Below are 25,208 nucleotides of genomic sequence, written 5' to 3' on the forward strand. Positions count from 1 at the left end.
TTTCCTCTGTTGATAATGTTCTCGGAGTTTGCACAGCCTTATGCATGAGGTTATGTATGGTAATGAGCCCCCTGCAAATGATGCTACTGTTTATCACGTTTCCAGAAAATAATTTGCATGCCGTTCTCCAGGGAGAATATGGTCCACTTCCTCTCCGTCTTCTTCCTCTGATGGGTTTTCTCTCCCTCACTGCTTCCAAATCAGTTTACTCTTGGGTATGCAAATACAGGTTTATGAGTAATCAGAGCTGTCATTCATCCCCCCACGTGACAAGAATCACTTTAGTTCCTGTGTTAAATTGCACCATCATTGCCCCGCATGTCAGGGTTGTGTTTGATGGTTGTGATTTACTCAGCATCTTCCCAGGGTGTTGTTTGTGTTCATTTTGTGAGTGCACCTCTTGCCCAGTAAGAATCTCCCTGGTTCTCTGAGCTCTCATTTGTTTGAAATGAGACCTAGTCTCATTGGCTGTGATCAAAGGGGCAGTTTTTCATTTTCAGATGAAATATGATGCTATATGTCTCTGTCAGAGCTGTTTGTTTGGGATGTTTGTGATCCCTTTTAGCACCTGCCGTTGAGATAACATGCTGAATCAGCTGGACCTGTGACCCAGTTCCAAACAAACACACAGATGCAGCAGTTGATGGCTTTACAGGCCTTTCTGCTACTTTTAATGATGGTTTAATTGAGCGCACCCCGCTGTACAGTGACTAGGCTGCTCTCTGATGGCTGCACACAGATTAATCCCACCTCCCTTTTGATTGTTTTGTTGCTTTCTCCCCCGTAGGTACCTTTTGTATCCCAGCGTGGAACCACTGAATTCATTTCCTGGGGTCTTTGTTCCATTGTCAACCCATGGCTCGTGTTCTGGTGGATTCGCTGGGCTCATTGGATTGTTCTGGGGATCGCAAAGTGCATTGTGGACATGCACGTGTATGTGCACATACACTTTGATAACAAAACAACACAAGGCTGAATGAAACAGGCTACACATGGCATTTCATGCCCTCCATCCTCTAAATGGTGAAGTGATTGGCTGCCTGACTTATGCTATACATGCTAAACTTCAGATACAGACTGTCAGAGGCTGAACTCTGTGGTGGTATTTAGCTTAGAACCCACCCCCTCCCCACCCAAGTCAGTGTCTGTGAGTGACTTAGCCACTGCCATGTCTTCCTATTTGTGTTTTGCACATGTTGTCATTATTATTGACACATTTGTTTTTTGCCAATACAAAACAAAAATGTTTTGATAACTCAATTATACAGTCTTACAAGATTTTTTGACCTCTTCTGTAGCTGACACATACTGTACTGCTAATTGGAATTCTCTTTAATCATAGCAGCCTTTTGTAACTGTGATGTGACATTAGTCAATATTTTATTCTTTAATGTTCAGTTAGTTATATAATAATAATAATAATATAATAATTTCTTTCAGAAGAATAATTAATAATAGACCTGGGACTTGCCAAAAATATTTTAATTTCTACATTTCTCTGACCTGTACACACAAAGTAGAACTTAAAAAACAGCAACTTAGAGAACAGCGGACTTACTTTCAGATGATCTGTGACAGGAAAGACTCCCGTGTGGGAGTAGAATACAGAAAATTATTTCACCCCAGTAGCAAAAGCGACAAAAACAGAAATACTTTGTTCTAGATAATTGTCCACCCTAACAACTTAGCTAAATAGTAACAAAAAAAAGCATTACAGCTTTCTATCCGATATGGTAATGGAATATAATCAGCTCCTCTGATGGCAGGTGATTGTGGGAGAAAAGGGTTGATCCACTTAATGTGCCATCAGCATGCTGGGAAGGCTCCAGTGCCTGCGGTGAGGGTCTTTTTTAATTAAGCCATCATTCACCTCTGGAAACCTCTGTTGAAGCGGCCCTGCATGCATTCCCTCAGCAGGACGTGCGCATACACACATTGACACACTTGTGTCATTTCTCCCTGCAGGTGTCCCCTCAACACAGCCACCTGTCATGCTGTCAGTGTATAGTTGGTTGTGTATAGATTTTGTGTGCACTTGTGCATGTATGTGGGCCGTTGTAGAATTTCTCAAAGACAGGTGTTGGTCATGGCTGGTTTGACAGCGGCATGTTGTTAATCTCTCACTAAATGAGAGAACAAGCGTCACTAGTCAGGATTTTATTGTTGTGACATGACCTTGGCATGTTGATGGAGCTTGGACAAAAGATGTGAGAAGCTGTATGTGTTGCCTGTTGAATCTGTGGCACCAGAGAGAATAGCCTGCATAGTACTGATAGATCTACATCTATCTTTTGCCAAGGAGATTTATATTTTTTGCCCTACTTGTTTTTGTTTTTTTTGTTTGTTTGCTAGTAGGATATCACAAATACTTGTTAAGAGATCTGCTTAAATGTGGCCCAAGGAATAAGTAATTTGTTTTTGGAGAAGATCCAGGAATGTTTTGAAGGTTTTTATAATTCTGCAACAGAGAGACTTTTTAGCATTCTTTCTATGGAACTGCAAAAATGCATTCTGTGTGTCATATTTATCCATATTTGTCCCATTATATTATTGACTATATACATTCATCCTTGTGTATTTGGATTTAACATTGTCTCAAAAACAAAAGATTTTAGCCTTTGGTTTACTTTGTAGTTGTAAGTTTTGTTTCATTACACTTAAAAGAATTATTACATTGTGGATGCCAACACACTTTTCCTTTTGGCAACATAATTTAACTTGCCAGAACATGTTGGTGATTCACCAACCAATTTTTGGATTCCTGTTCATTTAGCATACAAAAAAATGTGCTTTTGTAGTGTTGACTTGAAAACCAAACAAGCATCTTCATGTCACCTGTTTGTTTCATCTGAGAACACCTAAGAAAATTTAGGAATATTGCAATATTTTATTATTTCTTTGTCTACATTCTGTAATTCAGAGCAAATCTGTTTTCCTTCGGCATTACTGTTGTTTTGGCATTCTCCATCATTATTGGTTTCTTTTCTGTGGGTGGTAGAAATGTATTGATATTACAGCTTTGATGGTACCAGGTCCAACCATCACTGTGTCAGACTGTGTGGGTGGACATCCTGTGGATGTGTGATGCCTCTACTACTCATTGCAATGGCACACAATTAGCGCCACAAGGGAGCCAAAAGCTTTATTGCCTTTTTTCCTCCTCCTGTAATATCTCCTCCTCTTATATTGTCCTCTCTCATCTTTCTCCAGCAATCTATAACTACGATGCCCGGGGAGAGGAGGAGCTGTCGCTGCAGATTGGAGACACAGTGCACATACTTGAGACATATGAAGGTGAGAACAGGCTTACTGATGACACATATGATCAGAGCTGACACGCCATTGTCGGACATTATTTTCCTGTCATCACTAGGACCTCTTTCGTTTTGTCAAATGTTTTTGTTCAATAAGATAATATATTAGCAATAACAGTTATAATAGTGTGTCCCTGTAAATGCATGCGGCAGCAACCCCACACTCTACACGTTGTTTTATCATTTATTCAGGAAGGCGGGTTATATTCACAGTGTTATTTTCAACCTTAATGTTTTTCTTTATTATAAATTGTTTTAATAGAGCAGTTAACTATGTTAAAAAGTTAATGTTACTGAGTTTTATTTTTATTCTTCTTGTTACTGTGTATGGGAAAAGCAACTTGCATTAAACATAATTCTTTTCTCCATTAGACTGGTACAGAGGGCATAGGCTGAGGAGAAAATCCAAAAAGGTGAGTGGCCAGTAAACGAGGATTTAAACACTCATATCTGAGAGGATCAGTTTTTCAGCTGTTAAACTTCTGTCCCAGTTGTACCATAATGTGGTGTTCATTGTGATCTCTTCCTCTTCTAGGGCATATTTCCTGCTTGCTATATACACCTGAAAGAGGCCACAGTCGAGGGCAGTGGGTTAGTACTATTCCACTTCTGCTTTTTAATGAAGAAGATTGCTTCTACTTTTGTGCATTTTATGTAAGATGATTTAATTATATTATTATGTATTAGGATAATGATTATCAGTAGTTTGGCTAAAGATGCATTGAGCGGATTACAGCAACAAAATTCAAATAGGAAATTTGTCCTCCCAACTTCTTTTCTGACCTACTGAGAAACTTGTTGGCTAGATAAAATGCAAGTTGTATGTAGACAGCCTCTGAGGTTGTTTCAGTGGAAAGATCTGCGCTTGATATGATGTGACATGTGTGTTTGTTGTTGCATAACTTGTGGCACTGTTTTGTTTTGATCTGTCTTCTTTGATTTCACTTGCACACCACAAAAAAAAAAAAACCCTAAACTTCCTTGAAGTCCTTGAAATCAACTGAGAACCTTTATGACTAATCAAAGCATTGACATTAAAATTAATTTTTGTAGCATAACAGGCAACACATTTAATACTGACAGTGTTTCAGTGTGGAGAAGAAAGGACACAGTATCACTATATCAAATTTGTTTGCTCACTTCAGGCAAAAGGAGACGGTCATTCCCACTGAGCTGCCGCTGGTTCAGGAGGTTACCACCACACTACGGGAGTGGGCTACAATATGGAGGGACTTATATGTGGTAAACAAGCCTCCCCTAAGTGGAAAAACACACACACACACACACACCTATACACACGTCCATGTCATGTTAAATGTTACAGTTTATCTATTTTAACCCTTTTGTATTTTGTTTTATTGTTATTATTTGCAGTAATAATATGAGTATGATTTTGTTATCTTTTGATAACTACATTTGTTTAGTGTTCTTTTCTGCATATCTTAACAGATTTAAAACTGAAAATTCAGTATTGGTCATGTTTTTTGTTTTTTTGGTTAAGTTTTTCTTTTCACAAAATATTTTGTTGAAGTTGGCCCAAGGTAATTCCACCTGCTCTTAACAATTAAGAACTTTGTTGACTTACTCTATCCTGTACCTGCTGCTAATGAGATGTCTGACCTGCCAAACTAAACAAGTCCTCTTACCAGTTACAGTTAAGACACAAGAACACTTGGACGCTCCAAATTTCTCTTTCTAAGCTGTACATGTCTATTTCCAAAGGGGGACAAGCGTGAGATGTTCAACTCTGTTCGTGACATGATCTACGACCTCATTGAATGGCGTTCCCAAATCCTGTCTGGCACCCTACCGCAGGACGAGCTCACTGAGCTCAAACAGAAAGTCACCTCCAAGATAGACTACGGCAACAAGTGAGGGTCTGGTCTTCAGAGGCTTTTAGCCTTGCACATAGCGTGTATCCCTTTTATCATCCATATCTATCCGGTAAAATGACTTGTTGGAATAGGTCAGCAGTGTCAGTCAATAGAAAATGACAGGTCATCACTTAACTTGAGGACAAACTGGAAGGATTTAGCTTTAGCCAACCATACTGTATTCCATCATGAAATGACAGGTCTTGCTGTGTCTGCAGTGGGCCCAGAAAATCAGTTGAAAATGAAAATTATGAAGCTCCATTCTTCTCCTGTGATGAAACTTTAAACCTTTCACCAGGTAGAAAAATGGCTTTTGCCCCTGCCGAAGTAGGGAGTGATGAGCTGATGAAATGCATTGCATGCTGGCAGCATGCAGTTGTCTGCTCTGACTCTCTCCACAGAGGAAAGAGTTGAACAAAATAGGGAAGCTTTGAAAGAAAACGGTGGAGCTGAGGGAATATTATGTGGGGAGAAAATGAGGCAAATGGAGTGGCAGCGTACAGTTACAGGAGCATCTCAAAAAATTTGAATATCGTGGAAAAGTTCATTTGAACTTCACTGAACCAGAGAGATTAAAGGCTTAGGAAACCTTTGCAGGTGTTATGAGTTAATTAGCTGATTAGAGCTCTTCTCAGGTCAACATTTCTATATTATAAATTCTTTATTCTAAAATTCTATTTTTGATTTCCATGATCTGTAAGCTGTGATCATCAAGATTAAACCAAAAAAAATGTGTAATGAATCTAGAATAAATGAAAGTTTCACTTTTTGAATTATGGGGAAAAATGAACTCTTCCATGACATTCTAATTTCTTGAGATACACCTGTAATGTGTGCTTTCCCCTTCTACCACACATTCACAATATTTACCATAACTGTCCCCCATTTATATGCGAGGTACTTGGATCTCGATCTGGTGGTCAGAGACAATGATGGAAATATACTGGACCCAGAGCTCACCAGCACCGTCAGCCTATTCAGAGCACACGAGGCGGCCTCCAAACAAATTGAGGACCGGATTCAAGAGGAAAAGGTAAAGACAGAGAGCACCTTATCCTTAAACTATTTTTCATGTGCAGCTAAACTCTGGTCTATATCCAGATAGTATGTCAAAAAAGCATGTTAATGTGAATGAACGTAAACGGTGCAATCTTAATGTAGAGACTTCTTGATCTTGCTGTTTCTGGCTTACTGAATCTCAGTCAAACAGGTGCAGGCACAGCGTTTGCATAAGGACAAAAAAGCACTGCAGATTAGAAGAGTTGTAAGTGCTCTTCATACAAGATGTTTGAACCCTTATTCGTCTTCATTGGAGACGTATATCCTCCACTGTAGTGTCTGCTCCATTCCTATGCACAATAATACCAAACATTTTTATCCACGCTAGTAGTGTGAATTGGGTAATGCCCTAACTTTTCATTTATTCATCATCAGAAATCAAAAACAAAAATTTATTTTCCAATACTTTTGGTTAATGTCTAAATACCTGCAATGCTACATGACATCAGCTGTACATTGTATTTAGTGTTAATTTGAGATTGGGAAGCATTCTAACATGCTAAACCTTGATGGTGAACATGGTGCACACTATATGTGCTAAACATCAGCATGTTAACATTGTCACTGTAAGTATGTTAAATCAATGCTGTGCCTGAGAAGAGTCTCACAGAGCCACTAACATGGCTGAAGTCTTGTTTTGAAAGTGTTACATTATGGTAAAACTTAAATTAAAATCCGAGTCCCAATTAGGGGCCTATCCCTGTCCCTTTTACTGTCTGGGTGTGGCTAACACAGATCTTGATAAGAGGCCGGGTCTGGTTTTTATAGAAGTTCTCTGTATGTATAAAACCTCTTTAAGCTCACCAGTTTTCCCGCATGAAATAGTTGCTTAGATCGTGCATACAAATATAAATGTTAAAATTTATGTTAATATGGACATGCTAAACATTGTTAGATCGGTTAGATTCTCCAAAATTCATTTCTTTAAGTAATTTTACGGAGACCATGAGCACCACTGTATATTTCTTAAAGATTTACCAACATTGAAGCTATCAAAGTCAGAATATGTGTCCATCAATCATCAATTATTTAAATTGCTTTAAGGGTCCACCGATCAAAATAATAAAAATGTATTTTCATAAACACAATCCAAGTTGAAATTACATAATTAATAAAGCAGCACTCATTTAAATTTGGTAGTTTATATGTGACAATATTCCCACTGCTTCCAAAACTGAGAATGAAGATTTGATTAAACCATTTACATGGTTGCACAAACTATCCAGAGAGTGTTGCTGTCAAGTAGCACCTGTCTAGTAACAATGGCACAGGGAATAAGAATATTAAACAAATGGACAAGTTGCATTTCAAGGTAAGATAAATTCTAGAAAATACACAGCACCGCTGTAGTTCAACCTAAAATGGAGTTTTGGCATTTACACACCTTAAGTATAGAAGTGGGAAAAATAAGACCACTCCTGGTACACAGAGATGTTTGACGGCTTCTTCAAGTCACAAACCAGATTCCCTGTCTATTTTACTTGCCGTATCAGTGGCATCTCTCACCTGAATGTCAGTTGACAGTATGTAGTAGAGACAGACGGTAAGTGCCCTGCAGTTATGTGGTCTCATCTTACATGACCTTTTCATTCAGAGGTCTTTATTGCATATGCATGGGCAATAGGAAAGTGTCCAGGTCAATGTGATAAATATTAATGATGTGGCCCCGGCATCTTTTTTGAAGGGCGTCCAGTGAATCACACAATCAGTTCACTTTTTACTGCAAATTCAGTTCTAGAGATCAAGCAAATGTAAAGGATTTTATTCCAGTGTGGAATATATTATAATGATGGATTTATAGACATTGTTAAATCTTTGTTTTTAACTTGTTAAATTTTCAGAAAGACACATAGGCACAGTGGTTGACATTCAATAATCCAGTGTGCAGTTGTTAACCAAACCTATGTACAATACCTGTTTCTTCATAAGCTGATATTGTACCAGGGATCCTTGGATCTTCTCCTGGGCTGACTGTTCAAACTACACAGGCCTGAGATCTACCTGCCTGTGACAGAAAGCTATGGAAGAATGCCCAATATTGAATGCAATACCTCTGTTTTCCTCCGACAGTCTCAGAAGCAGAATATTGATCTGACTAGGCAAGCAAAGTTTGCCTCCACACCAGCATTTGCCCTCTTTGTGACTCTAAAGAATGTGGTGTGTAAGATCGGTGAGGATGCAGAGGTACTCATGTCACTCTATGACCCAGTGGACTCCAAGTTCATCAGGTAAACCCATGGGTGCAAATTCACTTTCTTTCTTTCTTTCTTTCTTTCTTTCTCATACTTGTGCCTTGAACAGCAGTCAGAAATAGAAACAGCATTGAAATACCTATTCTGTACAGCCATGTTCTTCAGTATTAGACTGTAGCTCATAGCAATGGTAACAACTCACGGTCAAATATTGTTGATGTTTCTAAATCGAGTGATGATGAGTTTAGATGTGTCCTTCACAGACACAAGATGGAAACAAATGCCCTTTATGTACCAGGTAATATGTCTAAATGGCCTGTGCTGTTTGAGACTACATACTGTCCACTACCAGAAAGTACAAAACACTGACTGACTGACGCTCACCCACAGACATGCGCACACACACATAATGCAAAAATGTGTCCAGAAAAAGTGCAGCCTGCTTCCCAGGGATTTGCTATTGTTTTAGAATTGTGACAGCAAATGATCAAGTATAGCAGCTCAGATGTGGAATGTTTCTTTTATCCATCATCAGTCATGCATTTTGTTTCCCAAGCGGATCGGTGTCTGGATTAACATTCAAGCTTCCACAGCTTTGAAGTAAACTATAGTTAATGCAGCTCAACTGATTGCCTTAACTCACTGTATCATAGCTGTTTCAATGTGTATATAAAAAACTGCTGAGATTGTAACACAGATTCATGGTTTTTTTTCTGTCATCTCTCACTCAAAGTGAAAACTACCTGGTGAAATGGTCAAGTTCAGGTCTGGTGAAAGACATTGACCAGCTTCATAATCTGCGCGCAGTGTTCACGGTGAGTGTGTTTTCCTTGTATGTGTGTCTGTGTGTGAATTTGCTCGTCTGTGGTAGTCCACTATTTATTCAGCCATGTTATGAGGTATGTGGAAGCCTGTTTGTGGAGCCTGTATTTGTTAAGCTCTCTCAGAAAGAGGCTGGCTCGCTGTATGTATTTACCAAGGCAGTCACCTCTATCTAATGTAAGCTCAAGGGTGGAAGGGTCAGCATGCACCCACTGGGAGTGCTTTGCTAGTTTTGGAAGCTATTGGCAACAGGAAATGAATCTGTAGATGAAATCATAGGTTTTGCTGAAGCAATTTTTGGTGAAAAGTTTGCCCTTAACACAAACTCATCTTTTCCTAAGTGAAGATTGATTGATTAATTCATTAATGTACCCTAGCATTGCTGTGGCCTGAACTAAAGGATGTTGCCAAATACCTTTTCCAGAGCATTTTGATCCCAAATTGTACTATCGAATTGGAATATGATTTGTCTGCCTAATGTATGAGTCATTGTTATGGACTCCAAGGCAACATCATTAGCAACTTTTTCTCTGTTACCTCCTTAGGACTTAGGCAGTGAAGATCTGAAGAGAGAGAAGATCAGCTTTGTGTGTCAGATTGTCAGAGTGGGGCGCATGGAGCTACGAGACAACAACACCAAGAAGTTGACATCAGGGCTAAGAAGACCCTTCGGAGTGGCAGGTAAAACAGACTACACAGAGACTGACTGATAACCTGCTGCCTGTTCCAAAAAGAGCTGCAAGGTATGAATTGTAATACTAAAGTCAGAGGCTAGCCTTTAAGAACACTGATTATCGCCCCAGCTCTGCTTCAGTATCCTCGTGTGCCTTGAGAACAGATTCCTTGTTTTGTCTTACAGTCAGTCAGTATTGTGCCAAAGTCTTTGTCCAGATGAGTAAATACATTTGGCTGAAATTCATAGATATCCAGCTAAAATAGAAGGCAGAATTAGAGTTTGAATTATCTGCTGTTGGCAAGCTGCCAGGTATATATCGTAAACTAATTAGATTGGAGTTTTGCCCACAATTCTCCAAGAAAATGATGCCCCTCTTTCAGTGTCTTTTTCGCAGTGCCACTTAAAGAGAAGGTAAATGACAGCCTGATTTATGAAGGCTTATCTTTAGTCATCATCATCACTGCTGCGGTACACAGCATGATGGAGAGCCTGATTTTTGATACGCAGTTATAAAGGGCTTCATATGGTTGACCTCTGGCCTGTAGGGTAATTGAGTTGTCACACTAGTACCGGCCATTTGCTTCCGTCTCTCATTAACTTCAGTTTGAATCCATTCAAAAGTGTTTTTCCTGTTTTGATGTCCGGTGTCTGGTTTACGTTTGTTCAAATTCGACCTATGAATTTGCATGCTCGGCAAATAGCAAATGATGTCTTGATGCGTTGTGTGTTTGGAAATTTGAAGCTTGATTCATTATACTAGCGGCATAACATTTCCTATTTAGATTATATTAAATCATCAAGCTACTAACTGCAGCTTTGCTCTTATAGACAATTTAGTGTAAGATTGCTCAATATTTATTTTTTTTTGCCTACCTCAGAACTACATCACATCCTTTTTCGGTTCAGATGTATGCAAACGTGACTATTTAAGGCCCTGTTCTGTACACTGCTGTAACAGTTGTTTGAACATGTAAAGAAATTTAAAGAGTAACTTTACTCACAACACAAGACTGAAAAGTAGTGTTTTGCTGCCATCTCTGGTTGAAGGTGTCAACTTTGGTTAACCTCTGACCACACCCAACCACAGTAGAGCTGAAACGATTAATCGATTAGTTGTCAACTGTTAAATTATTACAACTATTTTCATAATCGATTAATTGCTTTGAGCCATTTTTTAAGAATATAAGTAAAAATTATCTGATTCCATCTTCTCAAAAGTGAAAATTCTTTGCTCCTCACTGACAGTGAACTGAATATCTTTGGGTTGTGAACAAAACAACACATTCGGGGTACGTCACCTTGGGCTTTGGGAAACACTGATCTACATATTTCACAATTTTCTGACATTTTATGGACCAAACAACTAGTCAATTAATTGACTGGAGCAATTGACTTGATTTCACTTGAGGTAGGCAGGCATAAACCATGCTTTTTTTCTTTCATAGGCAATGTATGTGCCTTAATTAGTGCTCACTGATAAAGAGCCAACATTGGCTGCTTTCACCCCTTGCTGTGGCATTACCACGCAGATATCTGTATCTCTTGCACAACCATGCTATACTCTGCAGACCTGAGAACATTTTAACCCTCTTTCCTTGTTTTTCCACAGTAATGGATGTCACTGACATCATAACGGGCAAAATGGACGATGAGGACAAGCAGCACTTTATTCCATTCCAGCCGTAAGTGGATTGTTCGGCAGCAAAAAATAAATTACATTCGCATAAGGGTGCATAGAGTTCCTTTAATCTTGGGATAATGTAATGTAGCTGATATAGTTCTGCTCTTACACTTATTTGCATTATTTTGAGTATGTACAGTATGTTGAAGACACGGCAGTTTTATTTAAAAAAAAGAAGAAAAAAAAGTCTTGAATCCTTGACACTGGATTAGCGGGGGTTTTAAGACAGTAGCGCTCCCCTATTCCCTGCTGACTCAATTAAGGCAATCTTATTAACTGCTGCCATTCTCGTAGGACTGCGTACAGAGCCAGAGTAACCTTTTCCTTAACGTGATTTCCTGCATAATTGGAAATGCTTCAGATTCAGGCAGTTTAGCTGGCAGATCACCTCACTTAACAGTTTTATCTGTGAGCATAAATCATGGAAATTAGAACCTTTCAGTGTAAAGAGAAGAACAGGATCTACAAGGGGTTATTTATGTCCATGTGTGAATATTTGCCACTGGGTTTTAACTGATGTCGTTTTGAAATAGCAGTTCCACAACCCATTACTGAATGTGTTTTCATGGCCAGCAGAGACAGGAAGTGAAGGAGCCATTTAAAGAAGGTTTGACATAGTGATGCTATTTGGATAGACTCCTGGCATCCAAACAGAAATGGAAATGGCTTTCAGAAAGGAACTATATAGATTGAAATCTTAGTTGTTTATGTTTATCCCAAACACTCTTTCATAATAAGTCTGAGACCGACTTGACCTCATCCCTGGCATGTTGGCTGGAATCAAACCAACTTGCATTTAGATAATGAATCTAAATCTGGTGCTATAAAAATATGATGCAAATTCATCCAAAAATTGTATTATTGCAACTTTGAGGGAAAAGCTGCCATGCTCCTGTTGTTCAACACTGTTTTGTCCCATGAATGTACAAAGGAATGCTGTCCCTTATTCTACTTCCTTGCTTGGATGGGTTTTTGATTCAAGGTTGGAGGCACTCAAGACATTCTGATTGACAGAAATCCTTTACTGACTCCACCTTGCTGACATCACCACTGCCTTCTCTGCCATGCTCTTCTTCTTCGGCTTGTTTAAAGTCCTCTGTAGTGCAGACACCATCCCTGCCCACCACACACATTTCTCTCACAGCTGCCATGTGTTCTCTCCCGGATCGCATCTGCTACTTTTTTATGCTCTGTATGTCACTTGTCTCAATCAGTCGGATTCTGTCTACACTGAAAGCCATATGGAGTACAAAACATTTCTTATTTTAGTTTGCTTTCTCATTAAAGCAAATTGGGAATGTGTGTTACAGATTAGGAATAGTCTGGGGTATACAGCTTTAGGTGTTAAGTTGCCTCCTTTGACTACAAGACGGACCATAGGCAGGTCAAGCTTCCCACTGCTACAGTGGCGCTATAGGCTGACTGGGCATCATTTCCTAAACGATGATTTCTCTGTGTTTCTTTCATTATCCATCCTGCCTCACTGTTAACTGCTAACAAGCGGCTTTGTGTCTGTCACGGTATTCGCATCACTCTTCGGTGTGTCTCTCTCTTTTTCTCTCCGTCTCTCCTTCATCCCACTCCCCTCCTCACAACCCTCACTTTGTGGGTCTTCTGCCCCGCTTCTCCTCCACTTTTTCCGCCCATCTCTTCTTCTCTGTGGTGTTCGCCTGTTGTGTGCATACTGCAGGCTAGCGTTGGATGACGCCATTCGCCACAAGCAGCTGAACATCTCACGTTTTTCACCCAGGGTGGCAGGGGAGAACGACTTCCTCCAGACAGTCATCAACAAAGTTATCACCGCCAAAGAGGTCAATCACAAGGGTCAAGGTACAGTGCAAGATTCAGACATACGATCCAAGACGAAGGAGAACACTCACCACACTACTTTTTATCAATAAAATGTGTGTTATACTAAGTCAGGACCTGATGAAAAGCCAACCTGGATGGAGTGTGTGCTGTAATGTTTATGAAGATTCTTAGTCTGTTAGGTCAATATACAACTTGGCTTTATGTTGGATTCTTGTAGACATCTCCTCTAATGGTTAAATGGCATTGGGGTTGGTTGACATTAAAGAAAAGAGGGGGAAGCCACACACTATGCTATAAATCAGTGTTTTGGCACATTTTGCCCTTTTCAGGAAACTGAGGAATGCAATATCTGCCAAAATGTTAATAGAATAAAAAAATACAAGTTTGCATCAGATTTTTAGAGTGTGTAGCCTCCACCTCCTCTCTTTCACATCCACTGTACACTTGTTGTTGTCTTTTTCTTTCAAACTACATTGCAGATGTTGAGACTGTTCATCTTGCTAATAAGAACATAATTCTTTGTCAAGTGCTCACACTATAAAGCACTTCTCATACTATAAATAGTTGCCCTCACTACCATGACTACAGGATCTAAGTAATCCAGCTTTTAATTAAGCTGGCAAGTTTTCTGCAAGGACTAGATCTTATCAGTGATTTGACATCTGTGGTTAGAAGAAGAACATTAGCCAACTAAGGGATTTGTGCTGGGAGGGTGGAAACAACATGACAGTCTCCATGGTATTGTCATGCCCTATGAAGATGTACTTGGATAAATGTCAGGTCTGCTCCAGCCCACACTGGGAAGCACAGTGAAGCACTGAGAGCAGCTGCTTCGGTCACGCTCGCATATCAAAAGGCTTCCAGCTTGGCGAGTGAGAGATGTGTCACTCATAACAATATGGGGCCTGTAAAGTGAAAATGAGTAAAGCTTCAGGGTTCACAAGCACCAGTCATTTTGGTGGCGTGTGGAGAGGTGCACTATGGGATGACTGCTTTAATTGGATGCCTTGTTTTCATTTTCAGTCTTGTTCAGAAGTATGTATCTATGCTGCTTGGTTTTGAAATATTAAGAGTGACTGTGGTTACAGAGCTGATTATGGCACACCATGCAATGTCTGCAGAAAATACACTTTCTCTCCCAACCAGGAGAAAATCAGAGCAGCTACTGGTGTTAAATTGTTAGGAAATATGACCTCTGAAGGCCCTTGGTTTCAAAATTATTCAGAGCCACAGAGTTTCAATTATTCAAGTCTAGGAATTACTGCACAATTTAAATATTCCACCATAAATGTCTCTTATTCTCATTTAAAAACAAGGAGTGCCTAAAGAAGAAGTCTGGGGCATTGGGGACATGATCATGAATTTTGCAGCTGGAGATATTTTTAAATTTTTTGCCCCCATATTTTCCATTAAAGTAGCATTTTTTATTTAAGCCAAGGTCTGTGTGAGTTTTATTGCAATTACAGTAATGATATATGATATGTTTAGACCGATAAGAACCACAATAGTCCTGCACAAAGGAGATACAACGTGCTCATACATTATATGGGTGGTATGGTAGATGTCAAACAGCCATCAGCCATCTGGGCTAAACACACTAATTAAATATTTAATTATGTGAATTTTTATTCTTTGTCACAATAACATTTCTCTTTGATGTCACCATATAGAAATGTACTAGTCTTTCTCATTCCAGTTATTCATACTATACTGCACTTTAAGCTGACACACACACACACACACACACACACACACACACACACACACACACTCATACACACACACGTGTTTTTGTTTAGTATGTTTTCCTAATCACATCCCTGAGGGTAGCTTGAATTTAGTATCTTTCCCTAGAGCTGTTAGATGTCACTGACCGCAGAAAGCGCATGAAGAATTCTTCTTAGTTTTTTCCTGGGGCAGTTTCTCACGCTGTGTTCTCCTGACATTATCTTTGTCCCTCCCGTCTTTCCCCTGACCACCTTCATCAGGCCTGTGGGTGACTCTGAAGCTGCTTCCTGGAGACATACATCAGATAAGAAAAGACTTCCCTCACCTGGTGGACCGGTCAACAGCTGTGGCTCGAAAGATGGGCTTTCCTGAGATCATCATGCCAGGTTGAGTGTTTTATGCTTCATCATGGCTGTCTGGCTGCCTCTGAAAGTTTCCTTATAAATTTGATTGGCTGAATTCATTCTGAAAGTGAGTTAGATCTACTGTTTTAGAAAATGTGAGTGAGGGAGAAAAGAACATGCCATACTTCATTAAGGTTTGATTTAGACATTAGTCATGTAATGGACTGAAGTCAGCCATAAAGGGTAAGGTGCCAAATAATCACTTATCCACCTGAAATGTAATTAGTTATGCAGCACTATTCACTTACTGTCCATTACTTACTGTAATGATTGAATGTAGAACATGAGTTATACAAAGACTGTGAAAAGGTAGGATTTCCTCACATCTGACATGTTTGATTCCTAAAGGTGATGTGCGAAACGACATCTACGTGACGCTAGTTCAGGGGGATTTTGACAAGGGGAGCAAGACCACTCCCAAAAATGTCGAGGTGACCATGTCTGTTTATGACGAGGACGGCAAGAAACTGGAGGTACGACTGAGGAATGTTATCTTACTTCATTGGTATTTTTCCAGGGTTCAGCTCATTCTCAGCATTCAGGACACAAGTGCTATAGCCAGTCGGACTTTGAGACAGTCTGTGATTTAGTGGGCTTTCTTTAATCTCACACAGCTCAGCACGTTGCTTAACTGACCAGGACTTTTCTAAAGCAGTGTGATACACAGGCCAGGCTGTACGTCTGTGCTACCTGTCAAAAATGACAGAATGTAATATTGGTACTCTGTTCGTTGATGGACTAGCCTAAAATTTGGCTCACCACTGCAGGAATCAACCTTTATCATTGTCGAGTCAGTTACAGACCTGAGCATGCGGACAGGCAATATGGGCATCATAGTTCGGAAGTTGCAAGTAATGAGATATGGGAAATTAGCATTTCCCCTCTGGTATATTTACATTTGCTAATGACGTTAGAAGGATTATTTTCTCCCTTGTCTATTTGTTTGTTAGCAAGCTGTCTCAAAATGTTGCAAATTTATTTGAATGAAATTTGCTGCTCCAAGCACACAGAGCAGTTAGTTATATTTTGGTGGTGGACAGCAATTAACTATTTTAATTTGTGTCATACCTGTTTGACATCCAGATTCATAGCTTAACACCATTAAGTGCATTGAATTTCACTAGAAAATCAAACCAGAAAGTCATAAACAATTAAACATAAATCATTATGGTGGCTGCCAGTTTGCAAATTAGAGAATGTTTAATGGACTTTTGCTTTTGAGTGCTTTCCACTTTTTAAATCATGTGCCTAATACGTCTAATGTCCTAATAAATCTTTTGTTTCACCCTTTCTCTGATGTTTAATTATTGTCACCCCCTACTTGACTTTAGCTCTTGTTCTACAGAGACCAACAGGTAATGGGGGATATGAGAGCTTTAGAGCATTTGGACATATGTGGGAAGAACTGGGGCAGGAGGTGTGTGTCTGGAAGTATATGCTCAGGTGTCTATGAATGTTCAGTTTTTATGTTGTTATTGTTGAGACTTTTGAGTTAACTGTGCTGTGTTTTTTTTTTTTTGGCCACAGTTTGTAGTGATTGTATTAGTTTGCATTATGTTGAGTTATACCTAAAATTTTGTTGCAAGGCTACTGTAATAAATTCCACAACTTTCTATAGGTTTTAATGCTATTATGCCCACACAGTATGCTTGTGTACTTGGAGTGAGAATGGAAGTTACAAGGACTGATAATGGAGGAGACATTTGAGATGACAGATCCCTGGTAATGGGGAGGCCTCCTGCAAACAGCGAATCAGAAGAGAGCGCTATTACCCTTGGCTTCCTCAATTATACACATTAGTCATAGAATGAGAGGCTGCATCAGTGATTTGGCCCAGCAGGCAGAGGACATGTAAGAATCAGTGGTGATGGTACTGTAAATGCAGTTCTGAAGTAGCAAAAAGTAGCAGTGATGATCTTGACTGCTGTCATATGGTACAGTATCTGGCTATACAGACAACACTTGGTTGTCTCATTGCTCGGCGAGCAGTTTTTGATACTCAGGGGTTAAAAGCAATTCAGTTAGTACAATCCGGCAGCTTCAATGCGCAGCCCTACTCAGTCAGTGTCGGTGGAACATTTAACTGTGTATATGTGTTCAAGGCTGTTTGAGGCTTTGGGCTGTAATAGTTAAGAGTCAGTGATAGCAGTCGACAGTGATTAAGTGACAGGGATCACATCTATTGGTTCATGGCCATGTTGTCCTTGGAGCTCCCTTCAACATCCTGTCTTGCAACTTTTCACAGAAATGCTCAGTCTCATCTGTTCGGGTCTACAGGGATCAGTGTTAATTGGTTAAATTATCCCTATTCCTCTTCCTTCCTGGATTTTAATTGGCTGAAAGGAAATTCTGTTTCTGAGATGAGAGACACTGTCACTTCCCATCTGTCACTATAGTGTCTGAGGCAGTTTCAGTGTGATCTTGGAAAAAAAAGTTTTGTTTTCATCAAGCCATTTATGTAAATAGAAGAAATAAGCCTCCATACACTAGGCACTTGAAAATGACAACATGTAATTACTCACATTGAGGTGAGTTTTATAGTAGGTTTACTTTGCAAGGTTTGTTTTTGTGGCTTTGATGTTGTGCAGTGAGAGGCTGGACAGTGGGTTCTTTTCACCTTGACATATTAGCACACCCCCACAAACCCCTCTCACCTGAGGCTAGACCTAAGCTACTTTCCCCTCTTCCTCTCTCCCTCTCTCCAAAATCTGAAGCTGTCATGAAACCTGGCCACTTAGTGAAGGGGCAGAGTTGCTAGAGCTAGCACCTGCCCCCCAGATCTGCTCAGCGTGGCTGGGGGAGACGGGGTCTGTTATTCCTCATAATTGCTGGTTGTCAGAAGCCATTACTGTTGGAATATTTTAGCAGCGCTGCACTAGCAGGCCAGGGAGTCAGCTGGAGTAGTAGGAGGAGGTGGGCTGGCTGAGCACAGATTGATAGAAAACAAGGCATGTGTGCCATACGCTGTCACTCCTTCCCTCGTGCCAAATCCCCCTGTGGGTGTGTAGTATTTTACATACACACCCTTGACCTGTTGTAGAAACTCAGGAGACCCACTAGGAAGATCAATTTACATGGCAGGATCCATGAGCACCAGCTGGTCCGCTTTCCTGCACCTGACTTCCCTCCACTTTCCGCTGCATGGGAGCTACTGCCCCGCCTTCTTAAATAATTAATTACTAATTTATTTCTTATTTCCACAGTGCTGTCATGAGATTGGCAGCCAACAGGCAGGTGCTCATGCATAAAGTGAATCCAGAATTTTAATGGCCATTCTTCTAGATTTAGCCTTTCTGCCCTAGGGACTGCATTTTATAAGTGCTAGTCAATTTTCCACATGCTGTGAGTGAGCTAAAGTTTTGATGGAGTGACAATTAGCAATCATCCATCGTGATTTTGTCACTTTGAATGAACCTACGGCTATGCCAGTATAACCAGATTACTAGTGGTTTTGTGCGATAACTTGATCTGTGTGTTTCTTTCTCTTCATCTAGAATGTGATCTTCCCTGGAGCTGGAGATGAGGGCATCAATGAGTACAAGTCGGTCATCTACTACCAAGTAAAGCAGCCACGCTGGTTTGAAACAATAAAGGTTTGTCTCTCTCTTTACGTCCATGTCCTTTCTATTTCATCTTTGTTATCCTAAGTAATATTGTCATTATTTTCCACCTTGACTGCAGTACCACCCTTAGATATAATTATTAAATCCATTATTTATTAAAACACAGATTTCCATTGCCAGTAATTTGTTGAACGAGGACTGTGGTGTCTGGTGAATATTCACCCATGAAGCTATGAAGCATAGAAAGATAGTGATGAATATTAAACCATACAGTTGATTAAATGGTTAATGTGGTGGCAACAGAAATATCTAAATGTGTGCCATTTACTACAAATCACATGTACAACACAAGTTGTTTTAATTCATTTCTACACAGTATGAAAATCTAGAATTTAGGGCTCATTCTGCTCCTGGTATGCTTTGTGAGTGTTTGTTCATGGGTGTAGATGTCTCACATGGTCCCTTTCTGTCCCTTATCTCAGGTTGCTATTCCTATTGAAGATGTGAACCGGAGCCACTTGCGGTTCACCTTCCGCCACCGCTCATCGCAGGACTGTGAGTACAAATGTCAGCGAGTGAATAATCAGTTATGCCGATGACCATCTGCACAATTGGCTGCTAATCTATCCACCGCAAAAATAATGGAAGATATCCAATCCAAGCAGATGTGTTGCACAGTGATAAATACTTTGAAGCTCACCCTTTGTCACATTAATCAGAGGCATTAGTCTGCCCCTGCACAAAGCAGCATCATGGAGTGGCTTGTCAGAGACTACAGCTGGGATATGAAAAATGCCTGAGGGGAGTCATTTGTTTACTGGGACCAGTGTCTAGCTGAATGCAGCCAGTGTTGTATGTCCTTCTGTTTTTTAACATCCTTTTTAATTGTGTGGGTGTAGAGGGCAGGGAAGCCTGGTACTGGCAACCTTGCCATCCCATCTGCCTGCCACATGGTGAGGCCATCCCTTCAGCAGCAGGAGTGCTGCAGGGAAAAGGGTTTTGGAGGGGTAATGGCAGCCATGACAGGTGTATGTGTATTAAACAATCAACTCATAAGGAAGGCAAAGCAAAATTGGGAGGATATCAGTGCGGTATACCTTTTCCCTAGTAAAGTAAACTGCTGTCATCCTCCAGTTCCAAAATGCCTCAGCTCTGTTTGCTTCTCACCTGCATGCAGGTGGTTTGGAGGAAATGGCCCTGTTTCAGAGCTCAGTGCTGGCTTATAATCCACTTGGAGAGCCTTCTTGTCATGCTTGGCACCTTGCTTCAGCAGTTAATGCTGTTACGAGGCATGCCTTTGAAACTCTGTGACTTGCTGTTATCTTGCTGTAACGATTGCTTTAGAAACTGGCTCACCTCAAGTGACTGTGGGACTGCAGGGGCCTGCTGATGCTGCCAAACTTTAACTTGTCACTGACAATGGAGAGATGTTGAAAAGGTGTAACGTCTTTCTTAGATGGATTTGTGCGTGGTGTATTCCTTGTATTTCCCTGTCAGTGATTGTGTTTACACTAGTATCCCACTATAGAGACACCTGGTCCTTCATATCCCTGTACACGTGGATCTAACTCTGTCCAAGTTTCTGATTGTCTGCATCTGTGCAAACATATCTCTTCGTCGTCTAGCCACTTTCTGTTGTTTCTGCACTGACTAAATAACCTTAGTAGTTGAGGATGAACCCACTTTGAGGTCTGGCTGCCTGCAAACACTGTAGAAGCTATTGCATTTACCACTCTGGTCTGTATCTAGCGTCTCCATTTCATCACCAGTAATAGAAGTAAAGAGTAGTCAATTTATGCAATTTATCCTTCCTGTTTGCCAGACTTTCATCTCATTGTGTAAATGATTGTCAAAACCGAAACAATACTTAATGTACATTTCTGAAACTAGGATGTTTACATGTGCAAACACATGACAGGGGTACTCCAAACCCTGACCATACCAAACATACTAGTATGTAATAATAATCAGTTACTCAGTGATATCAATCCTTGTAAGGCAGAATACCGATATGTCACAGTAGCTTAAAATATAATGTCAACATTCTACTGGCAAAGATATTTTCTGGGAAAACAGGGAAATACTTAACCTCTCTACATAAAAAGAGTTTTTGGAAAAATAGCAGAGTATAGGTGGTCTGTCAGATGAAGTCCTTTCAGTTGTCTGCCTCTGCCATCATCCGCTTGTGTCCTTCCAGCTTCTTCCACTGCTCCTAGCCAGTACTGAACTTTCAGTAGAAACACAGAGTGACAGGGCTACTCATCAAGGCCACTACTAGAGCTCATGTGCTCAGTATCTCACCCCCCTGGTTCAGAATCAGGCCAGCTTTCACACAGTGCATCAGACTACCACTCTAACATTGTCAGGCCTCATCAGACTGATGGCTGCTATCACAGATGCCGCCGTGGCTGTAAGAGATCCCCGCCATCTTTTCACTTCTGTTTCATCTGTCATTATGCCACTACCTGGTGAATGGGGTAGAGGGTAGGCTTTACAATGTGGCATATTACACTAAGCATAAATCTAAAGTGACAGCCCACCTTAGAGGTGGAAGTCTGCACAACTTCCACACAAACTTAACTTTGAATGGCTCAAAAAAGTAGCAATGTCCTGAAAGTGACCTTTTCCCCCAAATGCGGCATTTTGAGCCCATTGCTCTTCTTAGGAGGTTTAAGGTTTTCTCAACTGGATGGCATACATACAGTGTTTTCCCTCTCAAGCCAGACCTGCAATTATTCACCGGCGAGGCTGCAGGCAGCAAACCAATGAGTGGATTTATGCATAGAGAATGCGGAAGATTCTTTGATGAATCATGTCTCCCTGCACGTAAATTTGAGCTTGTTAATCCACAATGATGATATATGTGGCCCCATCCAAACACTTGGTTACAGGACAAAGACATAACTCTTGCTTGTTTATGCAGCGCTTCCCCACAACACCCCAAAACACAAATGCACATACACACAAGCAATGAGGTCTTTTCTCCACCCTAGTGCGATTTATACAAACTGTTCACAGCTGCAGCACTGAGGTCAACTGCAACTGCTTATTCATATGCTAACAGGAAGTGGACACAAGATATTTTAATCCAAACTATGTTGCTTGAATATCATTAAAATATTTTATTTTAAAAAGTGGATTATTCCTTTCTTTTAAAATAAGCAAATCCGATTTTTAAACAGTCAAATCACGAATTACACATCTATGTTATGATTAAATCAATATTCAGATGCTGGATATATCAGCTTGTAATTAACTATTTCTTCACTTACCACTTGCTTTCTACCAGGGGCGTTTCCAGGCTCTTGAAACATTGGGGGCTTAGCCCAGCACAGAAATCTTTTGATGTTTTAAGCCCCCCACCCTACATTACCGCCTACCAAACAGTAAATTATATGTTTAGCCTACATTTATTATGAATTTTATAATTACTATTGATAATAATTAACACTGATAATATTAAATTGGGGGGTCTGGGGATTCTCCCCCTGAAAAGTTTGGGCTTTAAACACTTAATTTTCTGCATTCTGGTGAATTTCTTTGCACCAAATTATTGATGAAATGTCTCAGGTGACAACTCAAAAATAAGAAGAATATAGTGTAATATAATGCAGTAAGGCTGTTAGATATGTTTCTCCTGTAGATCAACTTTTCTCATTTAATTTAATCCCAGCTGAGTCTACATACATACAGGCATGCCTGAAGTAGCCTAAAGTCTTTTCAAATGTGCATATGGCATCTTTTCACCTCAGTGATAAATTAGCTTAATTAATCTGAATTCAGTTATTTTGGCGCATTTGGCGAATTATTATTTTTTGGGCCCACAACTCAAGAAACAGCTCCAGCGGAGGGGGAGGGAGTGGGCGCTGTAAGAGATATGATTGGGCCAGCCCAATATAGGCCTATGCTTTATGGGCCGATCGTTGGCCCATTTTTAAAAATCAGTTAGGCCTATATAAATAAGTAATTTGACTTGTAGCCTACCCGATGAGACGAGCGCACTGCTCTTCATCAGAGGAAAAAACTGAAAACACTTGTGATCAGACAGAAATATCACCACAATTCCACACAAATGTTCACTCCAGCACTTCTGATAAAGTGCAGATCACATCCGCTTTAGAGGGAATGAAGCATCCTAGAGCAGAGAGACAGTCAAACAGAGCGGTGTCTCTGAGCGAGTGGGAGAGAGACAGCAGGACACAGAGCGATAGGTGTCTGTGTCACGGTCAGGTGTGTCATGATATTCTCTCACTACTTTGCGGCGACTGTTAACCGTTTGTGTAGCAAAGACATTGACTAGACATTGACCAACATTACAATTTAGCTAGGGACAATTCAGAAGTCGCGGATAGGCCCTGAAGCTGTGAGCAATGCGAGCTGTCTGTCTGTGTCTCTCTCTCTCTGTCCTCTTGTGCTCCCTCTAAACGCTGGCAGGCTAGTAACGGTGGGGGGTCACGTTACCTGAACTTTAAACAAAATGTAACAATATTATTGCGAGTAGCCTACGCTCTTTGAAGACCTGCGAGACAGGCTGCATCATGAAGATTATTGCATATTAACATTTTTGTTGCTGTTGTTGCATTACATTCGGGGCTACAGTCAAAACATCCGGGGCTAAAGCCCCGGAAAAATGACCTGCCGCGGATGATCTCTACATTAATTCATACCCATGTATAATTGTTCTTAATACAGTAGATGTAGAATAAAGTGTCTGCTTCAGTTAATGGAAACACAGATAAAGTCACAGCTTTAATATAGGATTCAGGGGAAAAGTACTTTCATGTGTCAACTCGAGCTGACTTAAGGCCTGTAGTGCTGAGATTAAAATTTTTATTTGACTACCTTGTTAAGCCATGCCACATGTTTCACTGCAATGGAGCCTGTCTATAACAGCTCTCATATTGTCTTTGATATCCAGATGATGCACATTATCAATTTAAAGACACACTTTATATAAGATTTGGTCCTTTAGTTTGCAAATATACACAGAAAGCTAGCAAAAGTGGGAAAGTAAAATATGTATGAAGACACACTCAATCTCAAATGTAAATAACAACAACATCTCCCATCTGGCTGTTTCCTGTCTTCCTCTTGATTTTTTTCCCCCCTCTTCCCTCAGCCAAAGACAAATCAGAGAAGATATTTGCCCTGTCCTTTGTGAAGTTGATGAGGTATGATGGGACGACTCTGAGGGACGGCGAGCATGATCTCATTGTGTACAAGGTAAATGTGAAATGTCCCACAACATAGTTAGCAGGCAGGTTGTGGTGTTCTGGTATGTTTGTTGTTATCGGCTGCCTACCTGCTGGGCGGGCTCGAGCTCCTTTTGACATGAGGTAGAAAAATTGGCATGTCCCATTAGTAGCTGCCATAATAATAGTTTCACTGGCTTCTATGGAGCATTGTGTAGTTAAAGTGTGTGTGTGTGTGTGTGTAGGTATGTATTAACCCCCACAGTGAAATGAAATTAATTTCCAATTAAAATCCCTTGTATAATGATCTATTTGCATTACAGTGCCCATTTATGTTAATTAAAAAGTTGATGTGGGAAAGATTGCCCAATTAGATTTTTCTTTCTTGTCATTCAGTCAAGGTTGCTGTTTGGCAAAGAGTTTTGTTATTACTCTCACATGCAACAACTGGCTTAAAAACGTCATTGAAAAAAACTGGTTAAGTGATATTATATACAAGGAAAATGCATCGTAAAACACAGTAATAGCAAATACCACTTCATTACAACATAAAATGCAGATAAGGATTTAAATCATTTTGCAAAGGTTAAAAAGCTCCCTGACCTACCTCAGTTGTAAATTGTAAATTTTCTGATTAAATGATGAACTGAGTCTTATCCTGGAAAACCAGGCAGAAGCGAAGAAGCTGGAGGACTCATCTCTGTACCTGAACCTACCTGCTACAAAGCTGGAGATGGAGGAGAAGGGCTACTCCTCTACTGGCAAAAGCACCCAGAACATGGGTAACTGTACCATCAGCAAGGACTCCTTCCAGATCGCCACCCTGGTCTGCTCCACCAAGCTTACACAGAATGGTAACAGCTTCTATACTTCAATTAGCTTTTGTATCTT

General features: G+C 40.3%; 1 protein-coding gene across 2 annotated transcripts in view; it reads left to right on the top strand.

The window, feature by feature from the left end:
- The window catches only part of dock1 (dedicator of cytokinesis 1), a 182,295-nt gene that overhangs the window by 21,119 nt on the left and 135,968 nt on the right, over positions 1–25,208 (top strand). The window contains exons 2-18 of one of the 2 annotated variants that reach the window (XM_038736684.1): positions 3,211–3,294; positions 3,687–3,727; positions 3,850–3,905; positions 4,460–4,556; positions 5,037–5,185; positions 6,086–6,221; positions 8,318–8,475; positions 9,173–9,254; positions 9,807–9,942; positions 11,547–11,619; positions 13,309–13,448; positions 15,419–15,544; positions 15,911–16,035; positions 19,057–19,155; positions 19,608–19,680; positions 24,245–24,348; positions 24,988–25,171. In XM_038736684.1, coding sequence (XP_038592612.1) covers positions 3,211–3,294; positions 3,687–3,727; positions 3,850–3,905; positions 4,460–4,556; positions 5,037–5,185; positions 6,086–6,221; positions 8,318–8,475; positions 9,173–9,254; positions 9,807–9,942; positions 11,547–11,619; positions 13,309–13,448; positions 15,419–15,544; positions 15,911–16,035; positions 19,057–19,155; positions 19,608–19,680; positions 24,245–24,348; positions 24,988–25,171 — 1,863 coding nt within the window. The remainder of the gene's footprint in view (positions 1–3,210; positions 3,295–3,686; positions 3,728–3,849; positions 3,906–4,459; positions 4,557–5,036; positions 5,186–6,085; positions 6,222–8,317; positions 8,476–9,172; positions 9,255–9,806; positions 9,943–11,546; positions 11,620–13,308; positions 13,449–15,418; positions 15,545–15,910; positions 16,036–19,056; positions 19,156–19,607; positions 19,681–24,244; positions 24,349–24,987; positions 25,172–25,208) is intronic. The other variant, XM_038736685.1, reaches the window with a different exon arrangement.

The sequence above is a fragment of the Micropterus salmoides genome, unplaced genomic scaffold, assembly GCF_014851395.1.
Source record: "Micropterus salmoides isolate LMB-PRFRI ecotype aquatic unplaced genomic scaffold, ASM1485139v1 Ms_hic_scaffold_21, whole genome shotgun sequence".
NCBI lineage: Eukaryota > Metazoa > Chordata > Actinopteri > Centrarchiformes > Centrarchidae > Micropterus > Micropterus salmoides.